The 21,097-nt window shown below is 38.8% G+C and overlaps 2 protein-coding genes across 3 annotated transcripts; one reads left to right on the top strand and one right to left on the bottom strand.

Annotated features, from left to right (window-relative positions):
• The first annotated feature begins 676 nt into the window (after window positions 1–676).
• LOC135734621 (uncharacterized) lies at window positions 677–8,850 on the top strand. 2 transcript variants are annotated; one of them, XM_065253477.2, is made up of 3 exons: window positions 677–1,337; window positions 2,519–2,596; window positions 2,709–8,850. In XM_065253477.2, the coding sequence occupies exon 3, from the start codon at window positions 2,810–2,812 to the stop codon at window positions 8,351–8,353; it is 5,544 nt and encodes a 1,847-aa protein (XP_065109549.1). In that variant the 5' UTR covers window positions 677–1,337; window positions 2,519–2,596; window positions 2,709–2,809; the 3' UTR covers window positions 8,354–8,850. The 2 variants fall into 2 exon arrangements, with proteins under 2 accessions (XP_065109549.1, XP_065109548.1); XM_065253476.2 differs by lacking the exon at window positions 2,519–2,596.
• Window positions 8,851–10,400: 1,550 nt separating this feature from the next.
• Window positions 10,401–19,636, bottom strand: LOC135739239 (bone morphogenetic protein 2-B-like). The gene is made up of 6 exons (XM_073814764.1): window positions 19,602–19,636; window positions 11,775–11,881; window positions 11,566–11,693; window positions 11,182–11,298; window positions 10,910–11,096; window positions 10,401–10,804 (listed from the first exon to the last, which is right to left on the bottom strand). Exons 1-6 carry the CDS (start codon window positions 19,634–19,636, stop codon window positions 10,401–10,403), a joined length of 978 nt encoding a protein of 325 aa, XP_073670865.1.
• Between the last annotated feature and the right edge of the window lie 1,461 nt (window positions 19,637–21,097).

Raw genomic sequence — 21,097 nt, 5'->3', positions numbered from 1 at the left:
GTACTCTCTGGGTTATTTTCAACCCATCGTTGGGATGAACCTAGCCAGTCAAGTTGTCATTTAACATGTGCTGGGTTGTTTCAAGCCAAAATGTTGGGTTGTTTTAACACATTGTTGGGTCAAATGTAAACTTTTTAAAATTAATTTAACCCAGCGGGCTGAGTTCATCCCTTTATGACCCAGCAGTGGGCTGAAAATAACCCAACCTTTTTTTGAGTGTACATTAGAAAACAAGCAAAATAAAAACATATTTTTTCACTTTAATCCAAAGCAACTTTCAGTCACTCACAGTACATTGGTTTGTGTGTTTCCTGGAAACTGAACCCACAACCTTGATATCACAAGCACTGCACGCTACCATTTGAGCAACAGTACAGGAAGACAAAGTATATAATACAGGAAAATAGTAGACAGACCTAGGCCTACAAACGGGTGCAATAGACAAATTATTGTTTATGATCAACTAGGAGGAGCACCATAAGTTCATAGGTGCATTGGTTTATCATTTACTTGTCAAAATCTGATTCCCATCAAATGTTAAGGCAAGGTGAGATACCAACTTAAATGTGTTGCATCCCGCTCACTAGCATTAATAACTTCCTGTCCCACCTCTATTTTCTCTGTCAATGTGTTGAAAAGTCCAAACAAATCTGCTTTCCTCATTGAGTTGAGCAGCTGCAGGCACAGATGTACTAGAAAGAGAATCTGCTTCACAACTGTGGCAGCGTGAGTGATAAGTTGGTCAAGTCTCTCATGGTAATCAGATTCCATTAACCACTCATACTGCGCTTTAGGTTTGGTGACACTCTTGTTGGGTGATGCAAGCGCTATTTTTGCCTCAATGTTTGTGAGAGGCGAATGCCTTGTTTTCTCTTCCCAGCTCCCATACAACAACGTCCCGTGTGTCCGACGGAGTGAAACCCCTGCAGTGTTGATGTGAAATGTTGTAGTCTCTGTAGGATCCAAGGAGGTATAGAGAGCGATGGTATTCATGCTACCAGTACCAAAATAGCAGATGACCATTTCTATTTCATCCGTTGACACCAAAGAGTTGCTTGTCCTCGCTATCTCCTTCCTGTGTTACAACTCTGGCCTTACCGGCAACTATTTTGGTCGGGTACGTGTGCTTAGATCTGTAAGCGCTTTTTTAAACATGGATTTGTACCATGGACTACTGCCGTTTTTCAAGTCAAGTATTGTCTTCTGTGTTTTTCTATGGAAGTCTTCACTAGAAGGCTTGTGAGAAATGTACTGTGATGTACAGTAACTTTCTTTTCAATTCTGACGGATACTCTTTTTAATGGATTTGTTTTAGGATTAAATACAGAACTTAAAAGGTAAGGAATACCATTTAACTCTGCTTCAATAAAACATTTTAACAAATGCGCTTGTTTTTTTTGGAAACAGAAGTGGTGTTTGAGATTTTGTTTTTAATAATAATAATGATGATAATAATAATAATATACAATATAATAATAATAATAATAAATGTTTTTAGGCACAGCTTCTATTTAACGTTTACATCCTTTTATAGTATTTTGAAAATGTTCATTGAGGTCAGCTTTTGTAGATCTAGTATCAGATTTGGGGAAATACCCTGACTGCAAGTTGATATTAAATAATGTGAAGTGGAAACATGTTGTGCTATACAAATCTTCCTGGACACACATGCATCTAAATGCTCATAAATGTTGTCCTTGGTCACCATTTTAGCTATTTTAAGATGAGATGACAAATTACACAAAAATGCCTAATATAGACACATTCCTAAACACGTAGTCTTGAATCTGCACTTTAGGACAACTCTTTATTCTATTTCAGTTAAGAGCTGTGATGGGTGGTGGTTAATGGATTCAGAGGATAAATTTGGGGAAATGAGTTATTCCTGATTCACCCATGCAACGCAGCAGCTGCTATGAAATGAATCATTAACGATTATTATGTTCTCCAAATATGTTCCGGTAGCCCAACTGGTAATGCATTATGTTGGTATGGGTTCAATTCCTAGGGTACATACAAAAATTGTACCGACTGAATGAACTGTAGACCCTATAAATGCACAGTTGCACAAATATAAATGTATAGCTCCAATGAGCCTATTTTAGTAGTGTAAATTAATGCAGAAAGAAACACAAGTGATGAAAATGTCCCTTTAATCCTACTGATTTAAAATACATATCGGCTTAACTGATCCTTTGTATATTTTAAATATGCATTTATCTTGCCTTAAGGGTTATGCAGGTGGCTTGTGTATGTGAAAGGGCAGAGCGACATCAGTCTTCCTCTAAAAATAGTTTATGTTTGGCATGGTGTAGATCTCTTTTTACTGTACATAGTCACATGCTGACATACAGTACCTCCCACATTCGAAGTCAAAACAATGTTTTCTTTGTATAGGTATATCTTAAATACTTTGCTCTATTCTCATCTTAATGTGTAGACAAAGTATTTACACAGTATTAACACTGTGGCTCTGCAAAAATTACAATGCATTGCTTTGTCTGTGTATCCTGACCAGCATAATACAACAACACTGGTTCACCAAATGGCTTGAGTTTGGGGAGGTTTATCTCCTACCCTGACCGATAGCACACAGGTGAAAAAAAAAACATTTATTGACTGCAATATTTGGTGTTGCTAACTAATGATTTAGAGCAAAATGTGATGATGTTGGGCAATGCTGACACAATATGTTTTTCTTTTTATAGGAATTACACAATGTAACAAGCATTATATGATGAATATGCACGAAGTGTCAAACAAAGGTAACTCTGCCTTAGACTGAAGAAATTGGGCATACACATTCATTATGAGCATCCAGGAGAAGCGCCATACAAGCTCCAAAACAACCACGCTGCACCTCCGCTATCTTGCCAGTTTTATGGATGAAATAGATCGGGAGGTAGTGAGCCTGACGGATCGAGCTTTCAAGAGTCTTTGCATTGGAGATGAAGCAATCTACAATGACTCAGAGTTCTCTCCTTGCCATGTCAGCTGCCACAAACCACGGGTTGAGGAAGTCTCAAAAACTGAGAGCTTATTTTCTGCTGTCAAAAAACTTGATTCTTACCCCCTCAATGGAGTAAATAATGCACTGGGAAGATCAAATAAGAACTCATTAAAAGACACATCACATTTTGCAATGTTGACGCATCCTGCCAACAAAAGCAATGAGGGAACCAAAATGACAAATGGTGATTCATGGGATAAGTCTGCTCTCCTCAGTATCCAAAGGGAGCTCTCCGAGTTTTCATCAGATTATCACAGTTTATCGATGGAACAGCTTTCCCCGGTCAAGAATAATTTTTATTCAGATGAGAAGGGATCTGCCAAGAAATCAAGCAAAGACTCGTTAATTCCCTCAGGAAAATCTCCTAAGTGTAAACATAACAAAAACAACAAACTGAAAAAACTAAATTACATAAACTTTTTCCTTCACAGTGAATTCAGCCCATTCCTGTCATGGAGGGATTTAAATACATTTTCCATTGGACAAGATCACATTTCAGAGATTATGATGAGCAACAGACAATCCGAATGGTATGATTCACCTCTTTACAAGGAATTAACAGCAGCACATGAACACTATAAATCACAAGCTCATCCGTCAGAGGAAAAAGAAGCTGAAAAGTGCCCAATACAAACAGAGACTCAACAGGTTAAAGTGCAACCTAAATCTATACAATCCACATCACACAGTGTAGCTCCAAAACCAAAGAAAGAGGTAGAGTGCGTTCAACATGATATAATCACTAAGGCTCCTATGCTTGCCAATGAACAAAGATGTAACTTAGAAAAAGTGGAACCTTATGCTCCCTGGCGCACAAACAAAAGCAGAGCAAGGAGTGCCAATCCTGTGGGACATTCTTTCATTACCTTACCAGAGAGGACAAAAGCTGGAGAATGGGGTGCAATTGAAAAAGAGGTGAAGACAATAGAGGACAAGACCTCCACTAGTTCAACCCCTTTCAGTATTTCTCAGCTGTTGACGCCAGTGATACCTTCCAGACATGGTACAGGAACCTCAGAGATACTCCAAGCTGTGCTCTCCCCCTCTGCTCTGGAAGTTCCACTGCTTACAGAGAGAGATATGCATCCATCACCTGAGATTAAACGAGAGGGGTACAAGTCTATAGCATCAAGCTTGTTGTTTAATCTCAAGGACAACAGAAAGCGAGTTAAGGCCATGTATAGCCCACCCAAATTTAAAGGTTTGGATGTGGCTGGTCAAAGCAAAGAATCTCCCCAACCAGAAATGTCAGGTTCAAAAGATGCACTTGGAATTCCAGAGATTTCCGGAGCTAAAACAATTTCACCAGCTCGTCAAAAGGCCACAATCTCTCCTATGAGTCCCCTTTTGGAAACTGAAGACCCTCACAATTGTTCTCCACAGGGATTCACAAATGAACGTATGCCTGATGACTTTTTGGCATTAGGTCTTCTGCAGTCTACTGGGTCAGCAAATAGGCCTTTAAAATCACACAGAAGCCCTTTGACGAACAAAGTTGCTTACCCTTCATTACAGATGTATCGAAAGGCTACTCCTGAGGAAACTCTTTTCAGAGCAAATAGTCAAACTGTGGTTGACACCAGCTCACAGGTTTTCAAAGATAAAGCCAGCAATCCAGAGCACATCAAAGATCAGGACACTCAGGGTAAATTATTTAAAGAGCTGCAAGGGAAAACATCAAATATAAATACAGAAAGGATTCCTGAAAACAACTCTGTAAAAAGCCTGTATGCAAGTTCAACAACATCTGATGAACAGATTACCAGTGCACCAGAACAAATTAGTAATGGTACAGATCAAAATAAGTTAAAAACAAAAGAAACAGTCAGCACACAGAAAAGCCCTGTCAAAGAAAAAGAATCCAATAAAAAGGAAGAAGGCTCAAAGCACTTATTTTCAGCAAGACAGCACAACTACATTAAAAGTCAGAGATTTGTAAATTCTGAGGATGATGATGATGACCATGATAATGGTTCAAATGCAGACAAGGTGCTGCTGTCTATAAATGACACAACTTGCAATGATGAATTGTCTTGGCATCCCAAAAATACAAAAACAAAAGAGATAAGGCAGGAGGAACATAACACAGGGTTTCATCAAGATAAAGTGGTTGGTTCACAACTATTGAATGAAAGTGTTGATGTAAAAGAAGAGACTACAACAGCAAAGACACAGAGCAGTATCCTATCAGAAGCGCAAGAAGTAAAAAATGAGGCCATCTTCATGAAAGGAAACACTTCTGCAAAAAGAGCAGTTTTTGCATCAAAGGAACAGGTGCCAAATAAGACAACCTTACCCCAGAAGAAAGTTAACACTACTGTTATGGATAAGTATGACTTGGCTAAATTGGCTTTAGAGGAAGTAATTGCTGAAAGAGAGCAAAGAAAATTGAAAAGTAATGTGGTCTCAAGTGCAGAAGGTTTACTCATAGATAGAATAAAACTTGATTGTGAAAAACCACAATGTGGTAACAAGTTACCTAACAATAGAGAGGACCAACAGATTAGTATGTTCATGCCGAGTAAGACAAAAGATGGGGAAGGTCAGAATAATGTATCTGCATTAAAAACAATCAGGCAGACAAATAATGTTCAAATAATGTCAGAGGATGTGGGGCGCAAACATGGTGAAAGTCATGTGTCTGAAAAATTAGGCATTGAGAAAAAGGGTAGTACCTATAAACCTGAGATACCCCAGAGAAGAGGAAGAAGTGATTTTGAAAATAATGCTGAATTAGTTGATAAGCCAATAAGAAATAAAGAGTTAAGAAAAGAAGATGACACATCAGTCAAAGCTGAGAAAAGGGAAAGTAGGGAAGTCAGCAAAGCTCGGCGAAGCCAGTCAAAGAATCGGGGCCCAGTAAGAGGCAATGTATCTGCTTTAAAAGAGAAATATGACAAAGAAAGTGGGGTGCAGAAATGTCAGTCTGCTGAAGGTACAAATTTGAAAAAATCTAAAGAGAGACCCAATGAGCAGCCTCCACAAGGCAAAATGAAACAACCCACTATACCAAAACTCACAGTCAGTCCTCCTGAAATTGAGACTTATTCTATTATCCATAAGGATATTGATTCTGGGAATAAAACAACTTGTGATAGCCCTTCCAAAGCCTCTGAAAAAGCTTGGGATGAATGTGGATCACAGAGAAAACACAACGACACACAAGACTTCCAAAAGACTATCAAGGATCTCACAAACAACAGACAAGAAATGAAAGACTGTAAAGTAAATGGGACAGAGAACAAGGAAGAAAGTTCTGTAAAATTAAAGTCAGGAGAGAGCCATAGCAAATCCAAAGGTCCTTGCAAAAGCCATGTAAAAGAGTTTTTAAATGGACTTTTTGGACTTTCAAGTACAGAAAAAGGCAAAGCTGTGGATGAACATGGGGAAGAACTTACTGAAGTGGCTTTGAATCCCTTTGAATTTATCAAAGCAGATCAAAGTAGAAAAGACAGCATTACAATACATGACATTCTTGGACAAGCTCACTCATTATCCTCATTAAATAGTAAACAAACATCTGACAGCTGTCAATCTTCAAACACAAATGAATTCTTGCAAGAATCAGAACATGGGACACTTCTAGAACATCTGTCAAATGAAGCAAATTCAAAAGGAAAAGGAAATCGAGAGTGTACGGAGGATTTCTCAAAATCGAAAATGGATTCCTATCCTTGCAGCAACCATGATAGGGTGGTTTCACCACCAGATAATGTGGAGAAAAAAGGATGGGTGCACTGCCTAATTGAGTCCGCTCGAAATCTAACACAAATATCACAGAATCACATCTCCTCCAAGGATCTACTTGAGACGGCTCAACCACTGCTTCAGAGGGAGAGCTTAAATAGATCTGAAAATGGCGAAGAAGATCTGAACCTTTTTAAGGAATGTACAGCAGTTACCATGCCTGCTATACCAGACAAGAGCCCTCAGTCAAACCAACAGGCGATGCATTTCTTGTCCCCTCTATCCCCTCAACACACCGCAGTCAAGGAGGAAAAGCTGTCGGTTGGAAGTTTCTCTGTGTCTGAAGAGGAGGAGCAACGTTCTGCAGTGAGCACTTTGTCTGAGGAGATGGACAGTTATGAAGCAAGCAGAGGAGATACATTTGAGGAGAACATTTCTAGCACTGCACTGACAGATGCAGAGGGGTCCAAGGCACCCAGTGAAAGATCTGGTTCAGTCTGCAGCGGAGTTGACGGTCACGGTCAGAATAAACCACCTGCTGTTCCTCCAAAAACTGAGAAGGCTCTGCGCCGTGCCATGAAGCTAAACACCAGAAGGATACAAAAAGCTGAAGCTAAAAGCAAATCTGAGCATAAAGGAAGGAGCAGTGACAAAAGTGTCTGTCACAAACCTGAGAGAAGGCATCATAGCACTGATAAAATACAAACTGACAAATCAGAACAAAGGTCACTTAGCAGTGACAGACACAGAAGTGATCATCTCAATGAGACACCTGAGGCCAGAACGCAAAGAAGTGAGAAACATTCTAGAAGCCACAGTAATCACAAGAGCCAAAATGTAGAGGAAAGTGATCATTGTAAACAATCACAACGTTCCAAAAGCCAAGACAGACAAACCAACAAAGATGTTGATTCAAAAAGTCACAGCATTGAGAAGCGACAACACCAAAAATCTAACCACATAGATCATTTAGAGAACAGAATTGGAAATAACGACACAGACCGACTGAGTCGAACCAATGAGAAATCTGGACCTAGAAAACTGGAACGCAGGACTCAAAGTTTGGATAGATTTTTAAGGAAAAACCCTGAAAGCAAGTCTATCAATGTTGAAAAAAGTGGACCGTTATCAGTAGAAAAAATGCATTGCTCTACTTCAAAGGCATTGCCTTTGCAACAAAACAGCAATGAACATACTTATCCACCAGCTAGCAATGTTGTAACACAGTCCTTCCCAATCACCCAGCGCAAGCTTTTACAGGACCCTGATTCAGGACAGTACTTTTTGGTGGATATGCCTGTACAGGTCAAAACTAAAACTTTCTTTGACCCGGAAACTAAAAGTTATGTGCAACTGCCAGTACAGTCTCCAGAGGGTGCTGTTCGACAAGCACCATCATTAGAGGTTATAAATACACCACCACTTGTGCTATATCATGGCTTTGTTCCTGTGCCTGTCTCATCCGTACCATCACAGAAATCCATCATCAGGACTTCAGGATCTATATTTACTCCAGATGACCTGGATGACTTTGAAACTGGCAAGAAACAAATGCAAGGTGACTTTTATCAGAAAAAAGAGATGCATTCTTACATTGAGCCGGTTTATGTATCACAAGAAGATACAGCTGAGGATGAAATTGATAGTGTGAGATAAAAACACTATGGGCCAGATGGTCCAGAGATGAAATGTGACTGGATTCAGGGATTTGCATTAAATTCAGAATAATCTTTTTACTATTATTAAAATTTGCAGTCTCGTGAGAAATAGTGAATTGTTTTGTATGAATGCTGTTTATTGTTTATATAAGAAAGAAATGCAGATTGTAAATTGTTTTATTTCTATTGAAGTAAGGCAATAACTTAGCTTTCTTACTGTTTAAGCACTTGTCTAATTTGTTGAAATGGGAGATTTATTTTTGTTTTGGAAGTCGTCACTTAACAGGCTATTATGATCTTGTATTTAAGGATTTCGACATCCATGCTTATATTATTTTTCACAGCTGAGCAAGTACTGGAAAATTAAGACCTATAGTAGGTGTTTATAGTATATTTGGCAGATGTTGTTTGCATCACTTTAAAAGATGCAGTTTTGGAATGATTTAATATGAAAGAACCATTCCAATAAAGAAAAACAATAAACAAGCTAGTGTTTATTTTTGTTAATTTATTTGTCATGCTACCTCAATTATTTTATCCCATGAATCACTTGCAGCTAAGGATGTTACAACGATATTATAGCGCCGCCAAATGGTAATGGTAGGATTAGACCAGTTTGGTTGAAAAGTAATTCAACAACTAAAGTCAGTCACTGTACGTCAGTTTGTCTTATTTTTATCTTTAAAATTAAAAACAAGAAATTTATAAAAAAAATAATATGGTTATTGTCATGACATATGCTGTTTAGAAGTTAAGTTTTAGTTAGTAGTTAAGTTTTCTACCTGACCTGATAACGTGTACAAAATTCTATAAAACTACAAAAATGTATGTCACATTGTCACTGAAGACAATTAAAAATGCAGTGAGACATTTTAACTAGTATAACAAAAGATGGTAAAAAATAAAAGAGAACTTTCCATAAGTTTATTTAATCATTTAATGAATATTATAAGAATAAATCATTTCACAACATTGTTTTATTAACGTTTCAGTCTTGATGTAAAAGTTGGGAGTCGGGATATCACTTTATGGTGTTTAGCTAACTTTTGACATTTCCGGTCCTGACATCATATCGCGGTTTGGCGCTTTGAAAGTAATTGGCAACCATTTTTAATTGGCTTTTTACGCCAATAAATTACAGTTTTTTTCGATTGCTAAACGCCAGTGGGCACAACTGGAGTCACATGTGCAAAACTCTAACTACAGTCTGCACAGCAGCAGTTCATGTGGACCAAACTCTAGTTCGTTTTTCATTGTTTGAACACAGTTTTCAAAACTTTACACACTTATTCCATGACTTTAATCACAACTTGCACAACACTGTGGATTTACAGCACTTTGTTCAAATGCTAACACACTGCTGTCAAAACTGTGAATCACACATTCAAAACACAATTGATTTCAGCCTTGTGCCTTTCAAACACTGCTGATTGCAATTTCATATAAATATAAATTCCAATTTCATATATATATTTAATTTATATATAATATTACCTTTCATGTACTTTAAGTTTCTACCTTTTTTCTCATTACTGTAATTCCGTAAATTACTACAGACAACTGAAGCAAACTGCTAATTTTCATTTACCCTAAAAAATTATGATGTTCTAAAAAAAATATTGTGATAAATCAATAAATAAATCATTCTTTAAAGAAAACATTACTTGGTGTGACATCACTGAAATTGTTAAAACTGTAAAGATATAAAGTTAGTATTTTGTGTATTGGTGTTTGATGTTAGTGTTTTTCCTCTCAGTGTGTTGTGAGTGACAGTGTGTGTTATCTCAGTGAGGGTTGTGTTTAGTGTTTGGCTGCACGGAGCTGTTTTGAGCCATATGTTAAGAGTTGTGCTCAGGTGACTTTTGGTAGTGCAGACTGTAGTTGGAGTTTTGCACATGTAGCTCCAGTTGTGCCCACTGTCGTTTAGCAATCGAAAAAAACTGTAATATTTGAATACATAGTTTTTATAAGATGAACATTTGCACATATATTATATATATACAAATATTTTTTTAATTAAACAAATAACTTAACATGTAAATATCTTAATGACACCCACAACTGCCCGCAACCATATCGTCATATTGTTTTAGTACAACATTTTCCTCGTCATCAAAGTACAGAAGGCTGATGGGGTAAAGCACATCAGGTACACAGCACGGTTTACCCGCCTCCTGCGACAGTTTCAATGCATTCATAATTGACCTTACTGTAGCGTGGTTTGTAGCCCGTAGACCTTCGCCCAGAGGAAAAGGACATGAGCCAACGCAACTGTATGCGTTATAACCTCTTGGAGATATTATCCATCCCGACCAGCCAATTTTAGTGAAGTCCACGAAGAGGTTTCTCCTCTGGCACGTAGATGTTAAGGAGCGCACACTTCTGCGTCTGCGCTCTGTTGACGTAACAAAACTTTCTATAGATTCGTGGAATGGGTGGCTATTAAGTGCTTAAAGAGAATTTACATCAATAATGTCTTTACAAAAACAAAAATATTTACATTTATACTGTATGTTTAAAATAATAGTCTGGTGAATTGAAATAAGTATATTACTACCTTTGTAGAAAGGTGGATTTTGGAATTGTTTTCGTCCATCATCTGAATATATCACCAAATATGCGTTTTTCTTATCTGACTGTCCGTCCACCTGAGTGTTGGCCTCCAACCAGTTACCGGATGGTAAAGCAGTTACAATAAGAATGCCGTTATTTGTGCCGCTGTCAAGAATCCATTTAGTGACCTGCATTATGATCAATCAGTTGGGTGTTAACTGTAGCACAAACAAACATTTTACACCAATTTGCAAACGTGTAAATGCGTTTTACCATTTGTGTGATGTTGAATACTTCCCATCCATTGGTGTAGACTGGCACCAGCCTTGAGCATAAAAAATTCCCTCTCCACGGTTTTGCCCTGTTGTCCAGCACTTCATATAGGTCAACCTAAAAATGTTATAAAATATTACCAAATGTTTTCATTGTAATAATAAAAGAGTAATAATTAAAACTCATAAAAATAATATTAATAATTATATATTTTTATAATAATTAAATAGTAATTACGACTATAAGTCATCAAATATATAGCCTAATATAAATAATGTATAGCCAATTAAAATACAAATAAGTAGGCCTATAATAATTTAAATAACTAATAGGTATAGTTAAAATAAGAGACACTTTCAACATAGGTTTCTTAACTTAGCCTACTTTGTAAAAATGATGACGTCCCACAAATGGTTGCATGTGTCTAAACCATCGGAATTCTGCTTTGATCACCCGCTCGTCCTGTCCGAATGATGTTAGATTAAAGAAGTGATATGACCCACTAGATTGTCCTAGCGTAGGAAAACAAAACAAAACAACAGTGATAAACTTTCGTTACTCTCATCATATACATTAATGAACAATTTACTCACCTTGAAAACTTCTAACAATATTTCCCTCCAGCGCTTTTGTGATTTTTTCCGTACCGTTTGATTCCGCAACTTCATCGTATAATTCCATCATAAACTGCGGCGCTTTCCTATAAGACGGATGATTGCGTTTCAAATCCCTTAACTGGAATATTTCGTTCAATTTGCGTGTTTTAATCGCGTTTGTAACCTGTTGCGGATTTAGATCTGCTGAGGTGTAAATGACATCGGATAAAACAAAGAGCAAAAACCAAGCAAAAAAAGCAAAAAGAGAACTGATAAATAATTTCATTGCTGTCACGAAAAATTGTCGGACAAATTCCCGAAATGAATTTGCACCTACTGCTGGGATGCACCTGAGATGGACTGGTTTAACAGTGCATTCAAACGAACTATAAATTTGCACCACAGTTTACACAAGGGTTTGTATGCTCACCCTGCATAGATAACGTTGAACAGGCAGCCTTTTAAAGTCAAACACCATGACTAAAGTTAAATAAACTGTCTGCCTCATATTAATTAATCAGTCCTGCTTCATTTAGGTCGCCACATTTTTTGTTACATTGTTACTTTTATTTTGAATAGATAACACTTGTGCAATTAAGGCATAGCCTAATACTAATAAATGTGCTTTTTGCTCATACTGGCTTTTTATAAAAAAATAAGTAAAGAGTATAAATCACAGGCGGTCATTAAGCAAGGACGTCAATGGATTACAAAGAGATAAATGTAAGAAATTGCTGCAAGTCCGTGTTGTTTCAGCAGATTGTTGTCTGTTATCTGTGCATAGCCAGGTCCCATCATGGTGACAGAGGTAAACGCAGTGACATCACTATGACGCAAATGGAAATGAGGATTAACTTCTGCGGCTTCCCTGAGAGCACATATGCCTTTCATTTAAGTCTTTAGAAAAAAACTACAAAATTTTCTGAATTTACATTAAATTATCAGCCAGGGGCGAAAATCTCATCTAAATGTTGGGGGGGACAATAAACATAAAATTTTTCAAGAACAATTTTTGAAGGGGACACCAATAATACAGGCAAAATTGTACTTGCAAGGAAATGGGTACAGATAGAAAACGTTTCTCTTTCTCTATGAACGGACGCAAATTTAATTTTAATACATATGAATGCAGAGGTGAAAAGAGTAATACAATTTTCTACTTAAGTAATAGTAAAGTTACTTTAATAATATGTTACTTAAGTAAAAGTAAAGTTACTTTAATAATATTTTACTTAAGTAAAAGTAAAGTTACTGGTCTAAAAATCTACTCAAGTAAAAAGTCATTTCAATTTTAAGAGTTACTTTTTTACAGCGGGGAGAGGTTTCTAGTATAGTTCACAAAGGAAGGATATATACATCTCAAACTATGTTTTTAATTGTAAACATCTCTACAATTAAAGTGCAATAACAAATGTTAATAAAATAAAAAGCTTTTTATAACTAAGAAACATTTATGGAATTATTTAATGATTTTTACAGGTGAGTTATGCACTTTTGAAGCAAAAATAATATGAGGTCAGCAGCTAGTAAATACAATCATTATATGAAGGTTGTAATTGATGTATTGCTGGTAACATACATTGTTATTAAACTATATACATAAATGAACATATAATGAGATGAGTGCCATGGCTATACACTATACATCCTTTACACGTTTATTAGCTCCCAGACCTGTGTACCTGATGTCTTTCAATCTATCTCTCTCGCGCTCTCTCTCTCTCTCTGCAATGTCTAATGATCTGCGCATTCTCGAGGACGTTCTCAAGTTGTTTGACTTGACGCGAAGCTGCTAGACCTCGGAAGATAATGCGCATGTATTAAAAATGCATCGTGCAAATTAGCGGTTAAACACGGTCGGCAATTCTCAAACTCCGTACTCAAGAGCATGAACCCTACCTGAATGAAACAATCGCTTTGCGTCAATGGCCAGGGGTTTCTTTCGTAAGAATTGAATTGAGGGTCTGCATTAGCCTGCGCCTGTCTCGTCCCTCTCCATGGTTCTTTTTGCGCGTTCCCCCGCCCATCAATCAATCATCCGACCGTGGCGCGTCTTTATCACCTTACTTTTTTATTTATTTTTACTCAGTAACGGATATGATTTAACATGTAGCGAAGTAACCAACAATACTTTAAACATACTTAAGTAAAAGTAAAGTACAGATTTTAAAAACTACTCAAAGTAAAAGTACACAAAAAACTCAGTTACAGCAAGGTGAGTAAATGTAATTTGTTACTTTCAGCTCTGCCTCACCTCTGCATGAATGCATAAAAATGTTTTCTTGATCGTTTATCTGCTTCTGTTCTCAGAAAACGAAATAATGTTTATATGTCAAAATAGTCCAGTTTTAAAACATATGAGGATAAACTGATAAGTGATGGGAAACGTTGTATTGTATATAGCTTATTAACGCGTCGGCTCCGTACACTTCTCTACCACCGGAATGTGTGGTGGTGAGGTAAAAGGGGCGTGGGCAGTGGACCAAACCACTGTGAGGCAAGGGAGGGGGAATCCAAATATTTAAAACGTTTTTTTGTTGTTGCTCCGTTTGCATTTGTATTGTTTCACTTCTTACACAACTAGTTTAAGTATTATAAATCATTAAATTATTTTCAATACACATATTCTAATGATAATTTAGGGGGGACAACCCTCAGATAGGGGGGGTCCTGTCCCCCCCGACCCCCCCGGGATTTCCGCCCATGTTATCAGCATTACCTTGGAAGGCTTTGGGATGTAAACCCACACTGTCAGAAATAAAGGTACAAAAGCTGTATAATACTCTTTAAAAAGATCCTAATATGTACCATTTAGGTACAAATATATACAATTGATGTACCAATATGTATTTTAAAAGTACCAATATCTTTGAGGCACTAATATGCACCCTTTAGGTACAAAGGTGCACTTTTTGAAAGTGTACTGCCCCATTGAAAGCTTTTGTACATTTATTTCTGAGAGTGTTATAAAAATTGCAAGTCAATTCAACCTACTATTTTAAGTTTTGACCTGTGATAAGTTCACATAACTTAAAAAAACAAGTTGAAATTGAAATTAATGTAACAAAAATATATGGTGATTTGACAAAAATGCATCATTTTTTTTACAGTGCATGGTCACAGATTTATACAGAAGCTATGAACTTGTAGGTGGTCTGTGGGTTTTACCTTTAGGGTCAATGTGTTTTTTAAAGATTGCATTTGGGAGACACTTTTATCCAAAGCGACTTGCAGTGCATTAGAATGTGTACATTTTTATCAGCATGTGTGTTCTCTGGGTTTGAACCTACTGTATAATGCCATGGTTTACCATTGAGCCATACTGTACATGAGCACAATCCTTATCATCCAAATGTGATTAGGGATTAAAATTTTGAAAGGATGACTCTTTCTCCACTAGATGGCATCACTCACTAAAGAATCAACTTTAATTTCACAACCTTTGCAAATACTTCGAACTTGGCTGATGCTTAAAGCATAAAACTTATATTGTTTAATGTCCAGTGCTTCTTACAGACATGTCTGCAGATGCCTCAAAATTCAGTAGCTGCTGAGGTCATGGTTTGGATGCATTTAGGGGTATATAAAGACAATTTCCTTTTGAAAGAATATTCATTTTATAAACTAAAAAGCACCCTGCAATTATTTCCCACAAAATATGTAGTGCAATATTTGGATTTTCTAATCCTGGTATTATAGATAGAATGACATACTGTATAATTCATAGTTTTGACACAGATATGTGTTTTAGATACAGAGATACAGTAAATGTAAAGATGGATGAACTGTTTCAGGCCTTAAGAGGATTTGCAGAAAGATTTTCTGACTTAAAGTATGAGGTGAAAATCTTGGCTTTGTCCATCTCAAACCTACAGGCTCTGTTGCCACTTCTGTAAACTGTACTATAATGGCCTCCCCCTTTTGTTTAACATCACTTTGGGTCCAAAAAGAGAACAGATGGAAGAAATTAAACAAGCACCAAGCCATTGCTGCTGTTCTATTAGATATCTGAAGAGAAAATACAATTATTGCTAAAGTGGAAACATACCACTGGGGGATTACGGGAGGCCTGGTGTTTTATGTTTTCAGAATGATTGAATTTTCTATGACCTGGGGGTGAAGTGTTTAGGGGGGTGTCTAGGTTAAAGATGAGGATGGAGACCTGGTAGTTTACAGGAGCTGCCTTTCATTTTTCACATCTTTGACACATATTTTTTATTTCCTCATGTGAGAACTTGTTATACATTTTAGCAGTTATTCTTGGTTTAATTAGATTTAATTGTAGTGCATGTTTTTTTTTGGGGGGGGGGGGGCATATCTCTATTGCAGACTCTGTTTAGGTCTGGACATCTCAAAAGGCGAGTGTAACATTGGTGAGAGAGGAAGGCTGCAGATCCAAATCCAGATATTTATTAATAACACAAAAACAAGGTAATCCAGGTTGAATGGAACACACAAAATCAAACCATTACACAAAACAGGTTACAATTAACAAAGACAGGGGTAACTGAAACACTAGGCTATTTATACACTGGGTAAAAAAGACAACAAGATACACCTCGTAAGCATTCAAGAACAAGGACCAATGGAACAAGAGAACTGCAAAAGACTACAAAACATGGCAGACAGAACAGAACTTCAAAATAAGAGAGACATGACAAGGGAAACACAGAATGAGATCTTTACACAAGAGTATTTCAAAGACTGTAAAGTCACAGTAGATTTAATAAAAAAACTGTAGTGCTCACAGCAGCAATAGATACTATATAGACTAAACAAATATATAGAGATATTTGCAATTATTTACACTAAGTGACAACATCAGCATTTATTTATAGTAAGTGATAATACATTTTTTAATAAATAAAATGATCAGATTTGCAATAAGTGTTAAAATTACTCCATTCTGTGTATGAATGAGTGCGTGAATGGCTAATTGTGAGGCAAACTTGTAAAGCGCTTTGGACGGCCATTGGTCTGTGAAAGTGCTATATAAATGTAGTCCATTTATCATTTACCATTTAAAAGAAAGTCGATGCTATTGATATTACTTTTTGCACCTCAGTATTTGTATAGATTAATGTGAGGCAAAAATAACATGTAAATGATTACATTTATTCAAATTATTAAATGGATTCTGCATTATTGGGAGAATAAGACCCTGTTCAGACTACAGGCCCCAAAGTGGCCCAAATTAGATTTTTGGGGGGGTCAAGTGACCTTCAGATCTTATTTTTTTAATCAGATTTAGACCACTTCTAAGCAAAACCCTTACCCTACCAAATACATACTTTTATTTATAAATAGCACTCGTTATGCAATTTTTTTGAGACTTTCCAAACATTTTCTTAGTTTTTATTACAAATAAATGCTTTTTTGATGACATACTGTATGTTATTAAAAAGTGAACAACCAGCGACATTGCGTCAAAAGCCATAAGCTTTACTGCCTGTGCCACTGAAGGCGATGATTTTAGTGTGTCTTTTCAAAGCAACAATGAAACTGCGATTGCCTTATTTTCCCCGTGGTGACGTTCTGTGCATCCGCTTAATTACGTAGTAGAAAACGTCACGGTTTCCTATTCACTCCCCTTCGCGATTCATTGCTGTATTGCATTAGGCTTGCTTAACTTGCAGTGTTTCTATCTGAGGTCAGTTGTATTGTGTACAATAGTATTTCTGTTGTTTTTTATTAAAAGCTGCTAATATTAGTTAACTTTAAGATGAGTGATTTTGTATTATATGCTAATATATATGCTAATAGGCATTTCTATATAATCTAAGGATTATAATCCCTTCAATGGTGTTTACAGAGGACAATAGGGAAGGGAATTAGGGAATTTCTGCCTAGACTATCTGCACTTACATAAATTTCATTGTGATTTTTAACTTTAGTGCTCCAACCAGACATTGGTGGGTGGAGCTAGTGTAAATAGTGTTTGCCAACAAGGGATGCTATTTACACTCAGAGTAAGTAGACACTCTAAATAAAGCCAGGACTGATTTTGGCCAGATATTACATCTGTTCTTCATCACAACCCAAAACAGACACTTTAGATGCCTCTCTTGACATGATAAACAGCAATGCATTAACTCAGCATGTTATAGTATGATGATATGTTCACTTAATGGTCATAGAAACTCTGAAGCATTCTCTAAATTACAATACTATACGCCTGAGGGATTGCTCTCCTCTGCCAAAACAGGTTTGGAATATCTAACATATATGAAGTGTTTTAAGACCAAAACTGGTGAGGTACAGATTACAGCCACACATTTAGGGTGTTGTGTTTAACTTGGATATTTAATTGCCTCCAAGGCACATTTGTGAAAAGATTTAATGATGTACCTTTGAGACTCTTAACTTGAGTATATAAGTAGACTGCCAAATGTAAACTGCGTACATTTCCAAAATTGTGTATAAAGTTTGTGGATTTCTTTCACCTCGGTAACCTGTGCTATAGATTTTACCAAGCCAGCTTTCTGCTTTTCCACTGATCATTAATTTTTATCATTTATAAAATTACACTGTCAGAAATAGTACAAAACTGTACCTTTTCTGTCACTGGGGCTGTACCGTCTCGGTTACTATCGTAACCTCGGTTCCCTGAGAAACGGGAACGAGACATTGCGTCAGTAGCTGACGCTATGGGAGAGGTCCTCCTCTCTTCCGATTCTGAAGCTTTTTTATAGAACAACGCCAGTGTACTGGCTAATGCCTGTCATGACGACGTATAGAGGCGTGGCTTTCGCCGCTATATAACGACCGTCTCTAAGGCATATCGACAGATCATTTCGACTGAACAACAGAAGAGCTGATCTGAGCAGTGACACGGCAGCTTACGCAATGTCTCGTTCCCGTTTCTCAGGGAACCGAGGTTACGATAGTAACCGAGACGTTCCCTTTCGAGAACGGTCTCTCGACATTGCGTCAGTAGCTGACGCTATGGGAGACTGTATAGAACCGCGCCGTGAGAACAGCAAAGAGCAGCCCCAGTGGAGTTTACACAAACCCATGCACCACAGCGCTTAGCAGTAGCACATAGCACAGTCCTAGCCCAGTCGGCGTAAGCCAACGTGAAAAAGACTGGATGCCTCTAGGGACCCAATCAGAAACTCGCCCTGACCCAGGGCAGAGTACATACAGACACAGCCAGCATAAAGATCTTATTGCTGCACTACCCAGGGCAGCAGATAAGCACAATGCAACAAAAGACCAAACGGTCAGGCTTAGCACAACGCAAGCTATAGCAAGCATACCTGCATTCGGCATCTGCTGGCGTAGCATAAGATGCACATCAGGATAGCTAGTGCGAAAGAAACGAAGATGAAGTGAATACAGCTCCATACCTCGACATCAGCAGTAACACAGTAGTACTGGCAACATGCGGTACACACTGTGAATACACATTAACCACGCGACTGCTGACACACACCACAACCTGAGACCGGAGGCGACGTGTCGCCCTCCCTCAGCACCCAATCAAGCAGCTGACTGCAAGATGGGGCGAGAGTAACTCACCAAGAGAGCTCGGAAAGCCCCAGCAAATGCATCCACATCCAAAGCAATATCCTCTATTTACAAAGAGTCTGCTCCAAACACTGCCGCTGTGGCACAAAGAGCTGCTCAGACTGCCGTGTCGGGGTCGAGCACTCAGATGAACATATAAAGCCTAGCCGGGCATAGCTCATTTAGAGCCATAATAGAAGGCAGATTTTAACCGGCTGCGCTCTAACAGCGCTGCGGTTGGATTGAGGCACCTAATCCCTAACTGGTAAACATAAGGGGAGCGAGGTGACCGCTTCACTCACTTAATTCTAATACCCGATGGTGCCCAGCCACTGCGTGCCCAGAGGCATTGTGCAAAACGCCACAGGAGCAGTGGCAAAACCCTCGAGGTAGATAGCCTGTATCGCGGCCAACTACCCGCTGTTGTAAAGGTAGAACACTCGACACGGAACACCGTACCGGGTCATATGCATTCACTTCACACCCTTATGTGTACAGCATAAGAGGGGTGCTGAGTAGAAAGGGCTCGCGACTCTCGTATGCGTCTCAAAGCACAACACGACCGAGTCTAAACCATCACATAACACCCCCACAAACAGAGTGTACAGCGTGCTGGAGTGCCCTTACAGAACCGCAGCTGATTCGGTCAGCTCGGGGACCTGAATAACTGATCCTCTCACCAGTTCCGCGCTTACCGGCAGCAGAACCCAACTGGGGCACACAACTGCTGGCGCTTGGCCAAGCATAATGTGTTCCCTACGGGAGTGCAACTGGAAGAAGCACAAAGAGGTATTCTCTCCTTGTTGTGCACAGATCCAGTAAGCCCGAACCAAACTCAAATCAGCTTACACCCTCAGCCACATCCGTGCCGCATCTGTGGCGGGCGGGACATGAGATACCAAATGGGGAGCAGATAGGCGAGCGGCTCCCAACACCTGACCACTTAACAGTGTCAAAGGGGGGTCAGGGCAACATGAGGCATACTAGGGGCGTCCGCCGCCAGCACAATAGTGCCCCGGGTGGAACAGCTCAGAGCAAACACACAACTAGTGCGCGCTCCTGAGAGAGACGGGTTCGCATCGAGCCCGAGTCCGAACCACAACCAAGCACACGACATATAGCTGGCGTGCAGACTGTCCTCCTATGCCCACACACACAGAGAAAACCACTCAAGAAAAAGAGTGCTCCTGCAGCCGGTCGGCAATATCTAGGAGTATGAAGCACAGCTGCCCACTCTTAAATGAGAAAGCGCCGCAGCCAGTGAACATGTGCGTCCAAACAATACCATCATGAAGCACCACCATAAGTGCACTAAACCGTGCACTTAGGGCTTCGATCCCAACGGAACCATCGCCCTAGGCCGAGATAGTAGCAGCTATACAAGCCGCTCTAACCCACTCGTCAGGCACGTACTCCGATGCACAGTCACAATTGCTGGACCAGGTACCGGCGCACTGCACCGAAATTGTGACGTGACCACGCCAACTTGGGTGGTCTGACGTCAAATTAACACAGAATCCCGAAAAAAGTAAAAGGATTCAGCCAAACCCATACGGCTAGGAAAAAAGGGGGTAAACACTGCCGAATGATCGGAGTGTTGGGCCCCATAAGAACATGTCTAGCAATGGCTCGCCGCACGCATGCGGGTGCCCATTACATGCTGTCCGCTAATATAAGAACCCACCGCTAAACACACGCATGTGGGGTGGGTCAGGGATGCTACGAACCCATGGCAGACTGAGCGAGGCATGTATGTGCCTGTAGCTACGGCTGAACCACAGAGGTTTATATGTCGGGCACGACCAGTCAAA

Source organism: Paramisgurnus dabryanus, chromosome 1 (genome assembly GCF_030506205.2).
Source record: "Paramisgurnus dabryanus chromosome 1, PD_genome_1.1, whole genome shotgun sequence".
NCBI classification, from domain to species: Eukaryota; Metazoa; Chordata; class Actinopteri; order Cypriniformes; family Cobitidae; genus Paramisgurnus; species Paramisgurnus dabryanus.
Note: the sequence above shows the minus strand (reverse complement) of the source record. Positions and strands in the feature narration are given on the sequence as shown.